Raw genomic sequence first — 19,375 nt, 5'->3', positions numbered from 1 at the left:
GGTGTGTGCCGGTAGCCCCGGGGTGTGCGCCGGTAGCCCCGGGGTGTGCGCCGGTGGCCCCGGGGCTGCGAGCCGGTGGTCCCGGGGTGTGCGCCGGTAGCCCCGAGGTGTGTGCCGGTAGCCCCGAGGTGTGCGCCGGTAGCCCCGGGGTGTGCGCCGGTGGTCCCGGGGTGTGTGCCGGTAGCCCCGGGGTGTGTGCCGGTAGCCCCGGGGGTGTCGCTGCGGCCCGGCCGGGAGCAGCGCCATGGCCGGAGCTGCCCGGAGCACGCGGCGGCCGGGAGCGGCGGGGCTGGCCGGATGGCCGGGGCTGGCTGGAGCCGGCCGGGGCCGGTCGGAGCGCGCTGGCAGCCGGGAGCAGCCGGGCAGGCCGTGGCCGTAGCACAGCCAGCCGCGCTGCTCGGTGCCACGGGAGCTGCCGGCACCGCAGGGGTGGCCGGTACCGTGCAGGCAGCCGCGGTCGGTGCCATGGAAGCGGCCGGTACCGTCGGTACCGCGGCGGCAGCCGGGCTGGCCGGTGGCTCGGAAGCAGCCCGGGATGGCCCGTACTGTGCCGGCAGCCGGGCTGGCCGGGAATGTGCAGGCGCTGCCCGGCCGGGATTGGCTGCGGGGAATGACGCCCAGCACAACAAAGGTGGAGTTGGAGAAATTCCATTAAAAAAAATTAAGAGAGAGAGAGAGGGAGAGGAGAGAAAGGGAGCGGAGGGAGGGAGGAGGGGAGGAAGCTGCCCCTCGCCCGCCCCGCCGGGCAGAGCCCCCCCCGCCGCCGTGTCCCGGGGCCGCGGGGCGGGCAGGAGCGCGGCCCCGCCGTGCCGTGGGGGCCCGGCTCGGCTCCCCCCCCCTCCCCCTGCTTCCCTTCCCTTTATTTTTTGTTCCTCATCTCTCTTTTTCTTTTTTTTTTTTTTCCCCCTATTTTTTTATTTTTTTCTTTATGCAAACGCCGGCCGAGGATTGTTGCACATGTAAGGAGATTTTTTTTTTTTTTTCTTCCTCCCTTCCCCCCCCCACCCCACCCCCCCTCCTTTCCCTCCTCTTCTCCTTCCTCCTCCTCCTCCTCCTCTTTTTCTTCTCACCACAGTGTTGCAAAAGCAAAGAGCAATAAAAAACCCGGCGGAAAGCGGCGGCGGGGCGGCGGGGCTGGCGGGGAGATCCCGGCGGATCCCGGCGCGCTCAGCCCGGCTGATTGGAAGAGCGAACGCAGCGCCATGGAGGCGGGGGAAAGCGCGATCGTCTCTGCGGGGACTGGAGCGCGTCCACGCCCGGGGCCAGCGCTGCAGAGCTGGCCGCCGTTCAACCGCCGCTCCCCCGCCCCGGCCCCGCCGAGCGAGCCCCGAGCCCCCGCCGCCCCCCAAAGCGGCGGCCCCGCCGGTACGTGCCCGCGCCGGGGGAGCCGCCGCCGCCGTGCCCCGCCGCGCCGCGCCGTGCCCGCCGCCCGGGCTCGCCATTCGCCGCCGCGCCGCTCCGCCGGCGGGGCTGGAGGAGGCGCTTTGTTCCTCCCCGGGCTCCCGCTGCCGCCGCCGCCACCGCCGCGCTCCGGGCTCGGTAAGGCGCTCCGCCGCCGCTCCGACGGGAACGGGGAGGGGGTCGCGCCCACCGGAGCGATTTTTTTTTGTTTAGAGAGATAGGTAGATAGATAAATATAAAAGAGAGAATATATATTTTTTTTTAGAAAGGCTGGTTTCGCGCAGGCCCCGCGGGCAGGAAGCCGCCGCCGCCACCGCCGGGGCTCGCCCGCCTCGCCCGCCCGCGGGGGGCACCGCGCTGGGGCTCGGGGCGGGGGGCAGCGCCCGGCTCGGCGGCCCCGGTGTGCCCCCCCCTTCTCTCCCTCCTTTTTCCCTTCCCTTCCCTCTCCTCCTCCTCGCTCCCTCCCTCCTTCCCGCTCGCCTTCCCTCCCTCCTCCCCGGTGCCGCAGCTGGATTTCGGGGGCAGGCTTCCAGCGCTGCCCGCTTGTTTTTCCCGAGCCCGGGTGAGTCCCGCGCCGCGGCGGGAGCTGGGCGCCGCGCTCCGCCGGTGCGTGCCGGGGCACGGCCGACCCCCCCCGCGCTCCGTTTCCCCTTATCCTCGCTTTATCCCCTCTTTATCCCTTTTTTCTCCTTATTTTCTTTTTATCTATATTTTTTTTTTCTCCCCCCCCCCTTTTTTTTTTTTTTCCGCCTTTTCCCCCCCTTCCCTTCCTTTCTTCCCTCCGGACCGGGAGCGGGGCTCCAGTCCCCCGCTGGGTGGGTGGGTGTTTGCGGGCTCGAGGAGGGGTCGCGGAGAGAAAAGAGGGGGGTAAGAAAGGGAGGAAAGGAAAGGAAAAACGAGGAAAGGAAAAGCGAGGAGGGGGCGGCGGTGGGGAAAAAGAGAGGGGGGGGGAGGATCGGGTAGGAGCCGCTCCCCGGGGGTCGGTGCGGGGAGGTCGCGCTGCCCTCGCCCGGCTCGCTGCAGCTGCCCGGCCGCCCCCAGCCGGGCATCCCCGCCCCCCCTTCCCCCTCCTCCTCCTCCTCCTCCTTCTTCTCCTTCTCCTTCTTCTTCCCCCAGCGGCTCCGGCGGCGGGGTTGGGGCTGCGGCGGCTCGGTTAGAGCTCCCCCCCACACCCCCCCCCTCCAACCTCCTCCCTCCTTCTTCCACCACCACCTCCTCCTCCTCCTCCTCCTCCCCCTTAGCAGCCCGGAGAGGTGGGTTTGTCTCGGCTTTATAACCGCGGGTGGAGGGGAAGGAGCGGCGGGCGGAGGCGGGCGCAGCCCGGCCATTGTGTGCCGCGGCGGAGAGCGGCCGGTAACGATGGGGGGATGCGGGGGGGATGCGGTCGGGGGGGGATGAAGCAGCGCATCGCATCGCTCCGGGGGGCCGGGGGTGCGGAGAGGGGCCGGGGGAGCGCTCCGCGTTCCCCCAGCCCCTCTCCGCACCCCCGGCCCCCCGAACTCGCCTTCCATTGTCTGCCCGGGTGTTGTTGGAGGGAAAGAAAAAAAGGGGGGGGGCTCAGCTCGCTGGCGCCCGGGTGGGAACCGGGGGCGGGGGAGGCGCCGCCGGGGCCGCCCGCGCTCGGTCCCACCCGGTTCCTGCTGCCTGCTGGAGGAGGAGACTGGAGCTGGCCGGCGGCGCAGGGCATGTGCGGGCTCCCCGCCTCCGCCCGCCGGCCCGGCCCCTTCCTCCCCCGCCTCCTCCTCCTCCTCCTCCTCCTTCCCCCCCTCCGGGCGCGGGATCCGGTCCCCCCCCGGCTCCCCCGCGGGGGATCCCGCGCCCCCTCCCCGCGCGCCCCCCGGGGATCCCGGTGCGCGCGCACCGCCCCGCCCCGCCATGATCCCACGGATCCCTCCCCCTGTCGCGATCCCGCCTCTCACGACACCCCCACACGTTCCCCCCCCGGGCGATCCCCGCTCTCACACCGCCCGGGGGCTGGGCTTGATCCCACCCCGCGGCGATCCCTCAGCCGGCCCCGGGGGTGGTCCCAGATCCGCCCCCCTTGGGGGTTGATCCGAGCCTGGAGCGGTTCCCCCCATGCCTTCAGGGTTGGTCCCGCCCCGGGTGATCCTCGATCCCACGGCGGTGGGGTCTGCACGCCCCTCATCCTCCCCCAGGTGATCCCCAGCACTCATCTCCCTCCAGGGGCCCCAGGTTCGTCCCCGGCAGGGCTGAGGCGGCGCCCGGGCCCGGCGGGGCCTGCACCCCCGGAGGGTCCGGACTGCCCCTCCCCGCAGCTCATCTCCCCCGGGGCCCATCCCGGCTCCTGCCCGGGGGCTTCTGCATCCCGGGGCCGTCCCCCCTGCCCCCTGCGGGTGATCCTCCCTCACACCCAGGGCCTGGTTCTGCCAGAAGCCCCTGGAGCCCCCTCCCCAGGGGACCCCCTGGGATCCCACAGGCCCAGCCCTCCCCAGGCCTGGGGCCTGCTCCCCCCCGGGCCTGCGGCCTGTCCCTCACGGGGCTCCCCCTGAGGCCTCCGGCCCCCATCTGCCCTCCCAGGACTGCCCCAATGGAATCCCCAGTGGGGATCCCCCCAGACCACCGTCCTGCCACCCTCTCCACCAAGTTTTGGGGGTCTCCCTCCCCAGGTTTTCCTTCCCCATGGAGCCATAAGATCCTTCCTAATGGGGTCTGAGGGGATCCTTCCCCTGGACCTCCTCTGTTGAAATACATTCCTCCAGCTTGTTCTCCTCCCTTGGGAGACCTCTGAATCCCCCAAGGTCCCCAAATGCCCCCCGGCTCCCTTGGATCTGGGACAACCTTCTCTTCTCCAAGCATGTCCCCACTTCTGGGGAGGATTTTGCTGGATCTGTGGTGGGCCTTCCTTTGAAACGCCCCATTTTGCAGTGGGGGGAGTGAACCCCCTTAGAGGAGATCCCTTGGAGCTCTCTTGACTCAGATTCTCTTGATCCCAGGTTTTTGGATCCCACCTATCCCAGGGAGCCACCGTGAATCTGTTTCCTCTGGGATTTATTGGGATTTATTTATCCCTCTCAGATCCTACCCCCACCTTGGGGACCAACCCCTGGACCCTTCTCCCCTGCCCACACACCCCTTTTCTCCTCCCCTGAGCAGTGTGGGGGTCACATCACCATGAAGGATCCCCTCTCCTGGAGCTCTCCCAGACCACAGGGATGGGTGGGCAGGGGTATTCCAGCTCCTCATTCATCAGGGAGTGGAGAGGATGGACGGATGCCTGGATCAAGTTCCCCCCACATCCTTTTAGGAGTTCCCCCGTCATGGTGGGGATGCCTAGCAGGGTTCTCCCTTCCCTTGCAGAGCCGTCCGGGAGTGATTTCGGGAAGAGGGTGAGGAGGGAGCCGGCGGGACCGTCCTGGGCACAGGCAGGTGGAGGATGAACGGCGAAGCTGAGTGCCCTGCAGACCTGGAAATGACAGCTCCCAAAAACCAAGGTGAGCCCCCGGCAGCCCTCCACAACACGCCGGTGCTCCCAGAGGAATTCTGCCGCCACGCTTAAGAATAATAATAAATAAACCTCAGAGCGCCCCTTTTCTCGGAGGGATGGCAGAGGAGAAGGGATGGAGGAGGAGGAGGAGGGGTGGAGGATCCGTGATCCCGGCTGCCAGCGGATTGAGGCGGGGGGAATCTGCCTCTCCGAGGTCTGATCCACGGCGGGGAACACGCACACGCGTGCTCGAGCACACGGATTCACGCTCTGGTGCACCAGCAGCCCCTTGGCATGGGATGCTCTTTTGGGGGACTGGAGTTTCAGGGGGACTGGGAAGTGGGGGCTGGTACAGAGGTGCTGCCCTCCCTGCTCACATCTGGGCTGCATTAAAAGCCGAGCCATTACCTTGGGCCTCCAGCTTCCAGAGCCCGGCGTGACATCAGAGCTCCAACTTTTATTGGAAAAGGGGCAGGAAAAGAAGGGAAAAAAGAAAGGTGTTCATTCAGGGCAGCTTGCAGGGCTCTGACACTCCACCTCTCAAAAACCCCGTGGGTCTCCCAAACCTCTGGGGCAGCATCCAGCTCCTCACACCTGCCAGGTCCCCCCAGTTTTCCTCCTTCCTTGCTGCAGTTGGGGTTGTTGCCTCGAGCGAACCCGGCCGGAGCACGTGTCCTTCTCCAGGACTTTAGTGGATTTAATTACACCGGGGCAGCTTTCCTAATATAGACCCGGCCCGGCCGGTGCCAGGAGAGCCGGGATAAATCGGTCCCAGGGCACAGACAGCCCCATTCATCCTGCTGGGTGAACGCTGCAATTCCAGCATTTTTCAGCATGCCCCTTGTTGGGAGGGGGGAGCAGAGGAATGGAGAGCTGAGTGTGGGGGTCCCTGTTGTCCCCACCCTGCTGCCAGTGAGGATTTTGGGATGTTTCCACTGTTTTTTCATGTGTTCCTTTGGGATGTGGTTGTTCTGGCTGTCTGCTGGTTCACGTGGGGTCAAAAGTCTCTGGGTGTTTCTGCATTCAAGGGGGGAAACTGAGGCACTGGGTTTGATGGGGGCAGGTTTGGGGGGTGTCTCATTCCCTTCTCTGTCCCCTCTGGATTTTTGTGGCTGTGCTGCTTTTGGTAATTCCTCCTGATTTCTGCAAGTAAAGTTGGCACCAGCTTCCCAACCCTGTTCTGCCTCATTGGTCCTTGCCTGGGAGGCCTGGAAAGCGGCTGGGAAAACACAGGAAGACAGAATCTGGGGCTGTTCTCTCCCTCCTCCAGCTCTCTAGGGAATGGGGGCTTCCCATCTTTTTTGCCTCTTCATGGTGTTTTGGGATGAAGCCAGGAACATGGAGACACACCCCAAGCCCCTCACTTTCCAGGGGGGCTGTTTCTGTCTTCTCCCTCTGTTTTAATCCCTGATGAGGTCACCACAGGGACCAGCTGGATCCAGAACTGTCCCTGCCTTGACCCCCAAGCAGGCAGGTCAAGGAGGGGAAATGGGATGGGGGGGTCCCGTCCTGGCTGTGCTCCCTTCACCGAGTCCCACATGTTCTTAAACATCCCTTGCTTGGATTCAGGATTCTGGGGGAGTTGTCCTTCCACAGACCCCTGCAAGGGCAGGAGCTGGAGGTGATTTTCCTCATGTTGAGTCTTGAGTGGAGGGAGAGCTGCAGCTGGAGAAATCTGTGCAGCTGGATATTTCTGGGAGCTTGGTTTCATTCCTGGAGACGGAGGGAGTGATGCTCCACTCAGATCCATGATGGGCCACACTGTCCGCATCCCTTCAGCATCCTCTGTGTCCCACTGTCCCCATCTTTGAGGTGCTCCATGTGCTGTGAGCAGCTCCAAACACCTCAGCCTTCACCTGGCAGAGACGTGAGGCAGGGAATGCCGTGGTGGGCCAGTCCCGGGCTGCTGCGGGAATCCTGGGTGCCCATCCCGGGGTGAGGCAGCCGTGGCTGTGTGGGCGGGTGGCTCTGGGCTCTGCTCCTCCTCCAGCCCATCCCCAGGGAATTTTCCTTCCGCTCCCAGGCCCTGCTGCATTCCCCAGGGCCACCCATGTTTGCAGAGCACCCCGGGCTGTGCTCCCCAGCTGGCGTGGAAGCTTGGAGCAGCGAGGAATTCCCCTGGCAAGGAAGCAGCCCCAAGGCTGGGCTGGATTCAGGGCTGGATTCAGGGCTGGGATATCCTGCCTGCTGCCTGTCCCAGCACGGTGCTGCTGCCTGTCCCGGCCTCACGGTCGCTCCGGGCTCTCTGGCTGTGCCACGTGCCCATCCCACCACTGCAGTGGCATGTTCCTGTGGGAGCTGGGGATGCTCCTCCCAGCAGCTTGGGGGATGTTGGGGTGACGTGATCATCATCCCTGCACTGTCAGGGACCTCTCTGTGAGATGGGGGGGCTGTGCTGGGCTCTGGCCCCCCTCACTTTGTGTTGTGGGAGCTTTGACCTTGGCAGAGGTCACCATGGAGCCGGGCCCAGGTGATCACAGAGCTCTCCAAGGTGCAGGAAAAGCAACGCTGAGGTTTTCCAGTTGCTCTGGACACATCTTTTCCACTTTAAAAGTGCATTTCCCTGCTTCCTGCTTGGCTGGAGAGCTCACTGCTCCCATGTCACTCCGCAGGGGTAGGAAATAGCCCTGTGCTCCCATGAAGCAGAGCCATCCCTTATCTGATGGTTTTCTGGGATGAGCGAGTCTCTCTGGTTTGCACCGAGTGGAATTTCTAGCTTTGCCCAGATTGTTTTGGCCCACAGAAAGTTGCTCGGGGGTGATGGAAACAGCCACGTCCCTTTGATCTTTAATCTCGAGAGGCAGCATGTGCAGATTACGTGTCCTGGCGCGCGGTCCGGAGCGGCACGCCGGGAGCTGTAGTCCCGGAATCCTGCCGGGAGGGGAAGGGAAGGGAAGGGAAAAGGCTTCCTGCCCCTGGCTGATCCCGTTTCTCGCTGCTCAGACCGCTGGTCGCAGGAGGACATGCTGACCCTCCTGGAGTGCATGAAGAATAACCTGCCCTCCAACGACGGGAGCAAGTTCAAAACCACCGAGTCCCACCTGGATTGGGAAAAAGTGGCTTTCAAGGACTTCTCAGGGGAGATGTGCAAGATGAAGTGGATGGAGATCTCAAATGAGGTAATTGACACCACATGGGGATTTGTGGGGGCTTTGTGACAGGGTCTGAGTGTCCTACTGACATTCCCAGGGCTGTTGGAATTGTCCAAGTCGAGTGCCCAGAGCCCTCGGCCGTTGGTGCCGGCGCCATCCCGCTGCTGTCAGCATTGTGACCCCCTCAGAGGGGCTGGGATCGGTCATTTTGGGGTGGCATTACAAAACCCAGTGGGTTTCTGCTATGCTGGGGATCTGCCCTATCCCCTGTTCAAGTCTTTGTCTCTTCATTTCCTGCACAGGTGAGGAAATTCCGGACCCTCACAGAGCTCATTATGGATGCTGAAGAGCATGTGAAGAATCCTTACAAAGGCAAAAAGCTCAAGGTATTGGGCAGGAATTAGGCTGAGTCCCTAAAGGGTGACCCCACACTTGCCCAGGGTGGGGGCCTGTGGCCCTGTGGCACCTCAGACCCGCGTGGCTGGGCCGTGGGAGCCCCTGCAGGCACCTCACTGCCCGGAATCCCGGTGTCCGGCTGTCCCGGAGCCCGCGGCGCTGGGCCCGGGCCAACTCCCGGCTGCATTTAATATGGCAGGCTGTACTGCTGGCAGCCTGCAGCCCAGTTTAGCTCCAGAGGGGCCAGAGCTGCCCTCCTGTTCCTGGCCTGCCGGGTGCTTTCAGCCGGGTGGCCCTGGGGCAGCCGATGGTCCATCCCTGGGAGCTGGGTCCCATCCCCTCCTCCTGCCCCGTGTCCCCTTTGCTCTGTGCTGGCAGCTCTGGGTGGCTGGTGGCCGCTCCCGAGGTTCCCAGCCGTGGGCTGCTGTAGCTCCTCGGGGAGCCCTCGTTCCCAGCAGTTTCCCCCTCCTTGCCTGGATCACCAGCAGGGCTGGATGGAGGCAGGTGCCCCCAGGACTGGGGAGCCGTGGGCTTGGCTGTGCTGCCAGCTCCCTGCTCAGTGTGCTCCACTCTGCTGTCTCCCCAGAAACACCCCGACTTCCCCAAGAAGCCCCTGACTCCCTATTTCCGCTTCTTCATGGAGAAGCGAGCCAAATACGCCAAGCTTCACCCCGAAATGAGCAACCTGGATCTCACCAAGATCCTGTCCAAGAAATACAAGGAGCTTCCCGAGAAGAAAAAGGTATGGGGGGGTCAGGAAGCCCCTTCCCACCACGTGCCTCTGTGTGCTGGGCTCTGCTCAGCTCTTCCAGTAAAACCAGCGGAGCTCAAGCTCTGCCTGGCGAGGGCTTAATCCAGCTCTCGACAGGAGAAGCCAGGTGTTTGTTTAGTCCTGTCAGACCTGTAAGACTTCCTTGGCTTTTCCTGTCCTGGTTCCCAGGATCTGTGGGGTGGAGGCTGGTTGGGTCTGTCCGTTGGTCCGTCTCTCCCTGACGGACCTGGATGGTGGCTTTGGGTGGATCCGTGTTTAATGCCAGGCTTAGGGCACACGCCCCGCCGTGCCACCCTGTCCGGGTGAGGGACACGGGGACAGGCTCTGGGAGATGCTGGGAGCAGACATCTGCCCACCAGAGCTTGGGCAGGGCTTTGGGGCAGCCCAGCTTTCCCTCTGGGCTGTCCAGGAAAAGTCCAGGGCACGAAGTCCTGCTGTGCCCTTTCCCAGGGCTGCTGGGATACACAGGGAGGGGAGATACCCGGCTGCTGAATCTCAGGCAGGCTGGAAACCCTCTGCAGGACCATTCTCTGGGCTGGGGAGCCCCTGAGTCCCTCTTGGGATGGTGGGATGCCCAGCCAAGTCGATAGGGAGGTGTCTTCCCGCCCGGTCCCTGGTGCTGATGTCCCTCTCCACCTCTGTGGTGGCTTTGTGTCCCCAGATGAAATACATCCAGGACTTCCAGCGAGAGAAGCAGGAGTTTGAGAGGAACTTGGCGAGGTTCAGGTGAGCAGGCAGCCCACCCCCACATTTCCCCAGGCCCCTCCAGGCAGATCCAGATTCTCCTCCTGTGCATAGCTCACAGAGGAAGCCCTGATGGGCTTTTGGCTTGAAGAGGGAATTCAGCGAAAAGATAGCAAGGAAAAGGTGTCTGAGAGCATCCCTCCAGCTGGGAGACTGGATGGGGGGCAGCACAGGACCAGCCATGCTCTGGGGGTCAGAGGCTGCGAGCTGGGGACAGGAGCCCCGCTGCCAGCACTGATAGAAGCTGAAGTGTCCCCCAGTCACTCCAGACCTTCCCTTGGATGTGATTGCTGTGATCCAGGTGGATCCTGCCATTTCCAATGACCTGCTGTTGCTCCAGGGCTGCAGCCAAGCCCAGGGATCCTTGTAGCCAATGCTCCCCGAGGAGGGACAAACTGAAATCTGTCCTAAAACCCCCCTGCTCTTTTTGGGCCCCCCCAGTAGCTGAGCCATGGAGGCTCAGCCCTGCAGTGACAGTCACTCCTTAGCAGGCAGGTTTAGGGCTGCTCTCCTTGCCGCCCCCCTGACGCTCTCCCTTCCCCACCTCCCTGCCTGCTGAAGGGAAGACCACCCGGATCTCATCCAGAACGCCAAGAAATCCGACGTCCCCGAAAAGCCCAAGACCCCCCAGCAGCTGTGGTACAACCACGAGAAGAAGATCTACTTGAAAGTGCGTCCAGATGTGAGTACGGTGGGTGGGAGTGAGTGCGAGTGTGAGTGCTGGGGGGTCCTGGACCCCGCTGCTGGGGGCAGGAGGGGAAGGGAGAGAAGCATTTTAGGGGGTCGGGATGGAGGACACCGCTAGCAGCTCCCGGAGCCTGGACTGAGGTAAGGAGGGGCTCTGCACACCTGGAAGAGGCTCAGGGATCCAGCCCCCACTTTTTGCCAGGAAGGGGTGACCACAGCCTGAGTCAGGGCAGGAAAGGATTCCAGCACAGACATTCACCTCTGGCCATGCCCCCCACTGCCACACACCCCCACGGCTCCCAGCCGCCCGTGCCGGGTGCTGCCAGGCCCCACCAGGCCACGCCGTTTTTTTGCCATTTTTTTATATTTTTTCATTCCTCTTTTTTTTTTTGGATTTTACCCCTCTGCCCTCACCTCTGGCTTTGGGTTTTCAGGCCACCACGAAGGAGGTGAAAGAGTCGCTGGGCAAGCAGTGGTCTCAACTCTCGGATAAAAAGAGGCTGAAATGGATTCATAAGGCCCTGGAACAGCGGAAGGAGTACGAGGTAGGGAGCAGCCTCACCCGGTCCCCTCCACACTCCACACTCCAACATTCACTCCGAGCCTCTGCGTCCCAGCCCTGCGTGGCCTCTCCCGATAGCCAGCGTGGGGGTTCAGGCAGGTCCTGGCAGGTCCCTAGAGAGTGTGAGCCCTGCCTCTCCAGCCGTGTGCAGGGCAGGCAGCAGCATCCCGAGGAGCAGGATTAGGGCAATGGTTGGCTTCTCTCTCCTCCTCCTCCAGCCCCAGCAGGCGGGGGTGGCAGCCCCTCTGATGGCTCTCCATTCTCCACAGGAGATCATGCGGGATTACATCCAGAAGCACCCGGAGCTGAACATCAGCGAGGAGGGGATCACCCGCTCCACCCTCACCAAGGCCGAGCGGCAGCTCAAGGACAAGTTCGACGGACGACCCACGAAGCCACCCCCGTGAGTCCTGTCCCTCCTGGCTGGTGCTGGCTCTTGCCAGAAGGGAAACTGGACTCTGCTGGGCTTGGGAAGCCCAGAGAGCTTCTGGGATCACAGACACGGAGGGGTTAGATGGCATCTATAGGGTAAATTTATTCATGGTCAAGCCAGGGCTGCGCAGGGCAGTGGTGGAGTCACCATCCCTGGAAGTGTTCAAAAAGTGCAGATGTGGCACCTGAGGACATGGTTTAGTGGTGGGCTTGGCAGTGATAGTTAATGGTTGGGCTAATTATCTTAGAGGGCTTCTCCAGCCTTAATGATTACATGATTCTGTGATGATCCCTCTAAACCAGTCTCTAAATACACATAAAATACCTATTTTGGGGAGAATCTGAGCGAGGTTTACAGTGATACCCTGGCTTTTAGGGGTGATCCAGCAGCCAGCTGCCCTAAAACACAGGCACTTCACTTCCTTGCGTGGTGCAGCCCAGGTGAGGGGTTTTGGGGAGGCTTTTAGCACCGAGCCAGCTCCCCAGGGGCAGGTTTTCCCTAACACTGGGTCCCTCCGTGGGTTTTTCAGGAACAGCTACTCCCTGTACTGTGCAGAGCTGATGGCCAACATGAAAGACGTGCCCAGCACGGAGCGGATGGTGCTGTGCAGCCAGCAGTGGAAGCTGCTCTCCCAGAAGGAAAAGGATGCTTACCACAAAAAGTGTGACCAGGTGAGCGGCTGAGGATGGACAGGTAGGGGGAGAGAGGCAGGTGGGCACCAGTGCTGTGGGAAAGGAACAGTGGGATGGGAGAGTCTGGGCTACAAATATCCCTGGAAACGGAGCCTTCACCTTTCCTCAGTCCGTGTGCTACTCTGCATCACTGACTGTCCCTGAGGTCCTCGCTCACCTCCCCTGCTCCTGTCTCCTGTGTGGACAAACAGATGGTCCAGGAAGAGGGTGCTGCTGCCAAGGGGTGGAGGCTGGGTCAGGGGCAGGGATGGAGTGAGGGATCTCTGTGTAACCACACATCCCCATCTCCCTCCAGAAAAAGAAAGATTACGAGATTGAGCTGCTCCGCTTCCTGGAGGTGAGTGATGAGGGGGTGCTCAGCCCTCGTGTGCTGGAGATCCCAAATCTGGGAATGGGGAATTCTGACCAGGGACTGGGATGGCTTAAATGGGGGGCTGCCCTCTCTGCTCCCCCAAACCATGTCAGGGCCCAGCTGTGGGTGCTGTGCAGATGGTTGCACATAGCTTTGACGTTCCGGCTGTCCTGGTGCCTGAGCCAGTGTCTTCCAGCTGGGCACTGGGAGGGGAGCTGGGGTGAGCAGAGAGCTGGAGGGGAGGGTGTTCAGTGGCTGCGGCTGTGCAGCCTCTCACTTCCTTCCCTTGCTGGGTGTGGGCGGGGGAGCCGCAGCGAGGCCTCCCCAGCATCGTCCCTGGGCGGATGTGACACGGCCCTGCTGCAGCTGCAGGGGCACGGGGTGGAAAACCCAGGGGTGTGCCCAGATCCAGGCACCTGCTCACCTGCTTTCACTGAGAAACGGCTGAGCCGGGGAGGGGACAGAGCTGGGGACGAGGGACACTGCCCAGATAGGGGGTGACAGCGTGGGGACACCCAGGAACATGTGCAGTTCTGAATGCTGGTCCTGACTGGGACAGGATTTGCTTCAGGACACCCAAGTGCATTAATTCCCCTTCCCCAGAGTCCCTATTCCCCAGTTGCCTCAAGGCCTCATTATCATGGGCTAACGATGTCTCTCCTCCTGTGCACCCAGAGCCTGCCCGAGGAGGAGCAGCAGCGGGTGCTGGGCGAGGAGAAGATGCTGGGCAGCAACCGGAAAGGGGCGACGAGTCCTGCATCCAAAAAATCCTCCCCAGAGACTGGCAAGGTGGGAACGGCCCCGGGAGGGATGGGGCAGCGCCTGCCAGAGCCTTGGGATGGGGTTGTGCATCTCAAGGGGCTTTGAGGGCTTTGGTCCCTGCATGGGCTCACCCCCCCTGACAGCCCTGTGCCCCCTCAGGCCAGCTCAGAGAAGCCCAAGAGGCCCATCTCAGCCATGTTCATCTTCTCGGAGGAGAAGCGGAAGCAGCTGCAGGAGGAGCGGCCGGAGCTGTCGGAGAGTGAGCTCACCCGGCTCCTGGCCCGCATGTGGAACGACCTCTCCGAGAAGAAGAAGGTTGGTACCATCCTCGTATTCCTCTCCATCTCCTGGGGGCACCTCGGGCAGTCCAGGGGATGCTCCTGTGCTTGTCCCGCACCGAGGGGCACAAACGTCCCCTGGAGCATCACAGTGACAGTGACACAGGTGCCAGTGTCGGCACCGAGGGGCACCGCTGGCTGTGCCACCTCCTCTCATCACCTGGGGGATCAAAACCCACCAGACAAAGAAACCTCAGAGGGCCCTTGAGCGGCAGAGTTCAAGGCTTTGGTTGTTTCCCTGCTGGGGGGAGCCCCAAGACAGGGTTGGGTCAGTGGGGGGCTGTCAGTGCTTCTGTGGGGACAGTACTGGGGGAGCTCCGGTGTCCCCCTGGCATTTGGGGGCTGTGTCCCGGCCGTGCCCCCCTCACCCCGTGCCCCCCTCACCCCCTGCCCCCCCAGGCCAAGTACAAGGCACGGGAGGCGGCGATGAAGGCGCAGTCGGAGAAGAAGCACGGCTCGGATAAAGAGGAGCGTGGGAAGCTGCCCGAGTCTCCCAAAACTGCCGAGGAGATCTGGCAACAGAGCGTCATTGGGGACTACCTGGCTCGTTTCAAGGTGAGGAGTGGGCTGGGAAAGAGGCTGGAGGTGGGGCCCAGACGTAGCACCCCAATGTCCCGGGGTTTTTGGGTGCATCTGATGCAGCGTGGTGGTTCTGTCCCACAGAATGACCGGGGCAAAGCACTGAAGGCCATGGAGGCCACTTGGAACAACATGGAGAAGAAAGAGAAGCTGATGTGGATCAAGAAGGCGGCGGAGGATCAGAAGCGATACGAGGTGGGTCTGTGCCCCGTCCTGTCCCTCGCTGTGCCCCTTGGCCAGCGCTGCCCCTCTCCTTGACCCTGTCTCTCCTGTGGCTCAGAGGGAGCTGAGCGAGATGCGGGCCCCTCCGTGCTCCACCAACTCCACCAAGAAAATGAAATTCCAGGGAGAGCCGAAGAAACCCCCCATGTGAGTACCTGGGGTGTGAAAAACTGGGTCTGGCTGTGCTGTTGGGAAGAGCCTGGGACAAGAGGAGGGAGGTGGGCTGGAGCCTGGTGGGGCTGGACAGGGTTATGGACACCTGGGTTGTCTGTAGCCACTGTCCCAGCCCAGTCCCTGCGCTCTCCCCGTGCAGGAACGGTTACCAGAAGTTCTCCCAGGAGCTCCTGTCCAACGGGGAGCTGAACCACCTCCCGCTGAAGGAGCGGATGGTGGAGATCGGCAGCCGCTGGCAGCGCATCTCCCAGGGCCAGAAGGACCACTACAAAAAACTGGCAGAGGAGCAGCAGAAACAGTACAAGGTGCACCTCGACATCTGGCTCAAGGTGGGTGCTGGATCCCGATGCCTGGTGCGAGTCTCTGGGATCCCCTGCTTTTGGGGAGAGTGCTCAGCATGGTCTCTGTTCCCAGCCCTCTTCCGGAAACCATTTTTTGACATTTTGTAACTGAAAAGGATAAAAGTTACACAGAGGAGGAGGCTGTGCCCTGTGCTAGAGCCCTGTCCCTCTCCATCCCCCACTGCTCCGTGCCCCCCATCCCTGACCGTGTCCCTGTTCCCACAGAGCCTCTCGCCCCAGGAGCGGGCTGCGTACAAGGAACACATTTCCAACGTGAGTATCCCTGTGGCGCTGCCATGGTGGGATCCCGGGAGTTTGGGGGTGGGGTAGCATTGCTGGGGCTCGGGGCTGGGCTGGAGAGCCTGGGGGCTCGGGGCTGGGCTGGAGAGCCTGGGGGCTCGGGGCTGGGCAGGCTCAGTCCTGAGTGAGCTTTGGATGTGCCACACTCCAGAGAGCCCCTCCAGCGGGGATTTGTCCCCGTGGCAGCTCAGCAGTGGGGTTTTCTCTGGGCTGGACGCTGGGAAGGAGCTGAAGTTGAGCCCTAAAGGGTTTTGTTTTGTTCCCACAGAAGCGCAAGAGCATAGGGAAGATCCGGGGTCCCAACCCCAAGATGAAGCCAACCATGCAGTCCAAGTCGGTGAGTCACAACGCCCCGGGCCCCCCTCCCTGGGGAGCGTGTCGGGGGACCCACACCCCTTGTTTGGGGCATCCCTTGTGTTTCCAGCTGCCTGCCCTGCCCTCGAGACTGTAAACTTTCCCCAAATCCCTGCTCAGAACCCAGCCAGGTTGGATTTGGACCCCGGGTACCCGCTCGAGGAGCCTTTTTGGTGCAATTCTCAGCATAAATGGGGAGAGGCTCCCAGGAAGGTGTGGGGTAGGGAATCAGCTGGTCTGCTCAATGGCTGGGGGAACCCCAAGGGAAATGGTCCAGGATGGGGTGGGAGCTGCACCCATGGAGGTCCAGGGACTCAGCAAGCCCCTCCTGTCCTGCAGGAGTCAGAGGACGATGACGAGGAGGAAGAGGAGGAGGAAGATGACGATGAAGATGAGGATGATGATGATGATAACGGTGACTCATCAGAGGAAGGCGGCGACTCCTCAGAGTCCAGCAGTGAGGAGGAGAGCGAGGATGGGGACGAGGTGAGGCCGTGGCACGGGGAGGGCACGGGGCCCCCCTCCCCCTGGGCTCAGATAGATCCGTGGCAGAGCAGCCCCCGGGAAGCAGGGGGACACGGGGAGGAGAAGGGGAGCAGGATCCCCCCGGTGTGCCCGGGGTGGGCAAGAGGAGCAGCCGCGGGGCATAGTCAGGAGCAGCCTCGGGACTGTAGAGGTGCGGGGGGGTGTGCAGAGCCCCCAGTGAGCAGAGAAAAATCTCCTGTCTTTTTCCTGGTGGAGATACTGAGTCTGGTCTCGGCTCCGTTTGCGCCAGTGTGAATGCCGAGTAAGTCACCAGAGTCAAAGCTTTACACCGGTGCAACTGAAATCAGAGTATGCTGGATGGCGCTGGGGCCAGAAACCGTGTCCGTGCCTTGTGCTCGCCACCGGACAGGTGAGGTGTTTCCACCCCCTCGCTGGTCTCAGCTCACGCCTCTTCCTTCCCTGGCTTTAGAGGGGGGAAACTGAGGCACGAGGCGGGTCGGGTAGCCTCCCTCGGATCGTGTAGCGAGGCAGTGGCAGAGGTGAGGGCAGGACCCCGCGCGCTGCTCCGGCACGTCCCCCCCAGCACCCCGAGCTGAGCCCTTGCAAACTCACTCCTGGCTCCTGCCCCGCGTCCCTCCTCCACCCCCAGATCCCGGGGGGCAGCCATGGGAGGGTGGGGGTCTCACCCCGGCGGGGAGGGGAGCAGGGGACACGGGGGTGACGATGGACTAACCCTGCCCTGACCTCCCCCTCCTCTCTGCCACCCGCCTCCCAGAACGACGAGGATGACGAGGACGAGGATGATGAGGACGAGGATGACAACGACTCGGAGGGCAGCAGCAGTTCCTCCTCCTCCTCGGGGGACTCTTCCGACTCCGACTCCAACTGATCGGCCAAGCTCTTCGTAACGTCGTTTGGTTTCTCGGTTTCGGTCCCAGATCTCCCCTGCAGCCCCTCGAAATCCTTCCTCCTCTTCCTCCTGCCCCCCCGTGGGACCCCCAGCGCGGGGAGCGGGGGCCGGGGGACCCCTCCACCGAGCTCACACTATGGAGGGGAATCAGGGGCTGCTTCCCCCAGGCTGGGGGGCGAGGAGAGAGCCCCCCACCCCTGCCCCCGCTTCGCTCCCGAGGGGAAGCGATTTTTTTTTTTGGAATTTCATCCTTTCCAGGGAGGTGTCTCTCCATCCCTACTCCCATAACCCCCTCGCTACCAGCTCTGGACTTTCTAGAAAGAGAAGAAAAACACACAGGAAAAAAACAAACCAACGAAAAACCAACAACACCCCCCACACTTTTTTTTTAATTGAAAAACCCAGAAATGGGAGGAAAAACCCCGTCCCCGCGCAGCCCCCGGGGCAGCGGGCGCGGAGCGCGAGCCGAGGGGCTCAGGACTCAGCCGATGGGACAATGCCTCCCTGCAACCCCCCCAGCCCTCTGCGCACCCCCCCAGCATCTTGGGGGTCCTCCCCAGCCCTGAAAAAACCTTGTACAGTCTGGAAAGTGCCCCGGGAGCTGCCCGGGCTCTCCACATCCACGGCACTTGGGAGCGGCCGGTGGCGCGCGGTGTCCCCGCGGGGCTGGGGGCGTGAGTGTGAGTGTGAGTGTGAGTGTGGGGGGCTCCGGGGCCGCCCCCGCCCGGCCCGCGGCTCAGCGTGACCAAGGGGGGGCTCGGGGTCCCCCCGTTCTGTTGTCGGTGGTTGTTGTGCCGTTGTATTTTATTTTATTCTTTTTTTTTTGTTGTTGTTTTGTTTTTTTTTTTTTTCCTTTTTATAAAACGAGAAAGATCCCATCTTTTATTTTTCATTTCCTCCCTCCCCGTTTTTCCCGCTACCCCTTTTCCCTCCCCTCCTCCCCCAGCCCCCCGTTTTCCTCTCTGTCTCTGCTGAAGCTGCTCCTCTCCCTTCGTTCCTGGGGGGCCCCAGTTAACCCCAGTAACCTCCAGTTCACGCCCCCCCGGGGGGGTCTCAGCCCTTCCCGGGCCATGCTGTAAATATTGGTGTGGTTTGGGTTTATTTTGGGGGGTCAATGCCCCCTTCCCCGGGAGGGGGACGGGGCCGCAGGGGCTGGGGTGGGTGCATGGGGGGCCTGCCAGGGGTCCCCCCCCATTTTTTTAAGCAGACACGAGCACCAGCAATCCCACGGCACCGCCCTGCAGGGTTCTGTCCCCCCACCCCGTGCCACCCCCCAGAGACCCACTCAGTGTTATTGGGGACCCCCCCAGACCCCCACTCTAATTGGGGGGGGTCTCAAGATTTGTTTCTTCTGTCCCCCCCCCCATCCTGTTCCTGGAGAGGAGCTGGGGGACAGGATTTGGGGGGTCCCAGGGAAGGGGATGGGGGATTTGAGGGGTTTTTTTCCCTCTAGGGCTGTAATTTAGCCATTTTTCTCTTCCCCCAAATCTCTGCAGGGCTGGGGGGCAGAAGGGGGGGCCATGCTGCAGATTTAGGGTTTGGAGGGGAGTCCCTACACCCCCAGCTCTGTCACAGCCCAGGTTTGCTGCTCTCAGCACCCCAAATCCAGCCCCCCACAAAGACATTGGGGACCCCCTCAGCGCCGAGGGGAAGGTGGGGACAGTACCTACCCCTCGTCCTGGCCTCAGTTTGGGCTGAAAAAACACCATTTTGGGCAAACTGACCCCAAAGCTGTGGGGAAGGGGGTGAACCCGGGTGCTCCCGCACGGACAATCCCCCCGTGTCCCCCCGGGACCGGGGCCCTGAAGAGAACCCAGATGGTGTCCCCCCCTCAGTGTCCGTCTGTCTGTCCCTCTGTTTCCCCCTCCCCGTTACCCCAATCCATTTGGGATTTTCCTTTCATTTTCTTCCCAGTTTTTAATCGCCTCCCCTCCCAAAATCCCCTAAGGGGAACCCCCCCCATCCCTTTTTTTCTGCTGAATGTACCCAGCACTGTCGTGTTTTAGTGGATGTGTTTTTAGTACAAAAAAAAAGACAAAAAAAAAAAAAATTAAACCCCACCTTTTTTTTCCCCCCACCTTTTTTTCTGTTAAAAAAAAAAAAAAAAGGTAAAAAAAAAAAATAATTAAATAATAAAAAAGAAAAATTCTTACAGCGCCGACAATTTGGGAGGGGGGGGAAAGACGTTTGCGCTGCAAGAGAATTCCTGAGTGCATTTTGGCACTGCCACAAAATCCCGGGATCCTTTAGATGGAAGTTCTTGTGAATTACGTTAAAAAAAAAAGGCAAAAAAACACCAAAAAAAAAAAAAAAAAAGATAAAAAAAAAAATCA

The 19,375-nt window shown here is 61.9% G+C and overlaps 1 protein-coding gene across 47 annotated transcripts; it reads left to right on the top strand.

Annotated features, from left to right (window-relative positions):
* Nucleotides 1–485: 485 nt before the first annotated feature.
* On the top strand, nucleotides 486–17,920 carry UBTF (upstream binding transcription factor). 47 transcript variants are annotated; one of them, XM_086864083.1, is made up of 22 exons: nucleotides 773–959; nucleotides 4,720–4,853; nucleotides 7,790–7,965; nucleotides 8,241–8,324; nucleotides 8,921–9,076; nucleotides 9,768–9,832; nucleotides 10,412–10,541; nucleotides 10,972–11,082; nucleotides 11,369–11,502; nucleotides 12,062–12,203; nucleotides 12,520–12,561; nucleotides 13,252–13,365; nucleotides 13,498–13,653; nucleotides 14,076–14,231; nucleotides 14,340–14,450; nucleotides 14,536–14,624; nucleotides 14,791–14,980; nucleotides 15,218–15,265; nucleotides 15,561–15,629; nucleotides 15,986–16,132; nucleotides 16,422–16,541; nucleotides 16,908–17,920. In XM_086864083.1, exons 2-22 carry the CDS (start codon nucleotides 4,796–4,798, stop codon nucleotides 17,019–17,021), a joined length of 2,412 nt encoding a protein of 803 aa, XP_086720209.1. In that variant the 5' UTR covers nucleotides 773–959; nucleotides 4,720–4,795; the 3' UTR covers nucleotides 17,022–17,920. The 47 variants fall into 47 exon arrangements, with proteins under 47 accessions (XP_086720231.1, XP_086720239.1, XP_086720252.1 ...); XM_086864087.1 differs by lacking the exon at nucleotides 773–959 and adding an exon at nucleotides 1,376–1,539 and having other exon boundaries at nucleotides 10,412–10,532; XM_086864081.1 differs by lacking the exon at nucleotides 773–959 and adding an exon at nucleotides 1,376–1,539.
* Nucleotides 17,921–19,375: the final 1,455 nt, after the last annotated feature.

This window comes from Cyanistes caeruleus, chromosome 27, assembly GCF_971803275.1.
Source record: "Cyanistes caeruleus chromosome 27, bCyaCae1.hap1.1, whole genome shotgun sequence".
NCBI classification, from domain to species: Eukaryota; Metazoa; Chordata; class Aves; order Passeriformes; family Paridae; genus Cyanistes; species Cyanistes caeruleus.
Note: the sequence above shows the minus strand (reverse complement) of the source record. Positions and strands in the feature narration are given on the sequence as shown.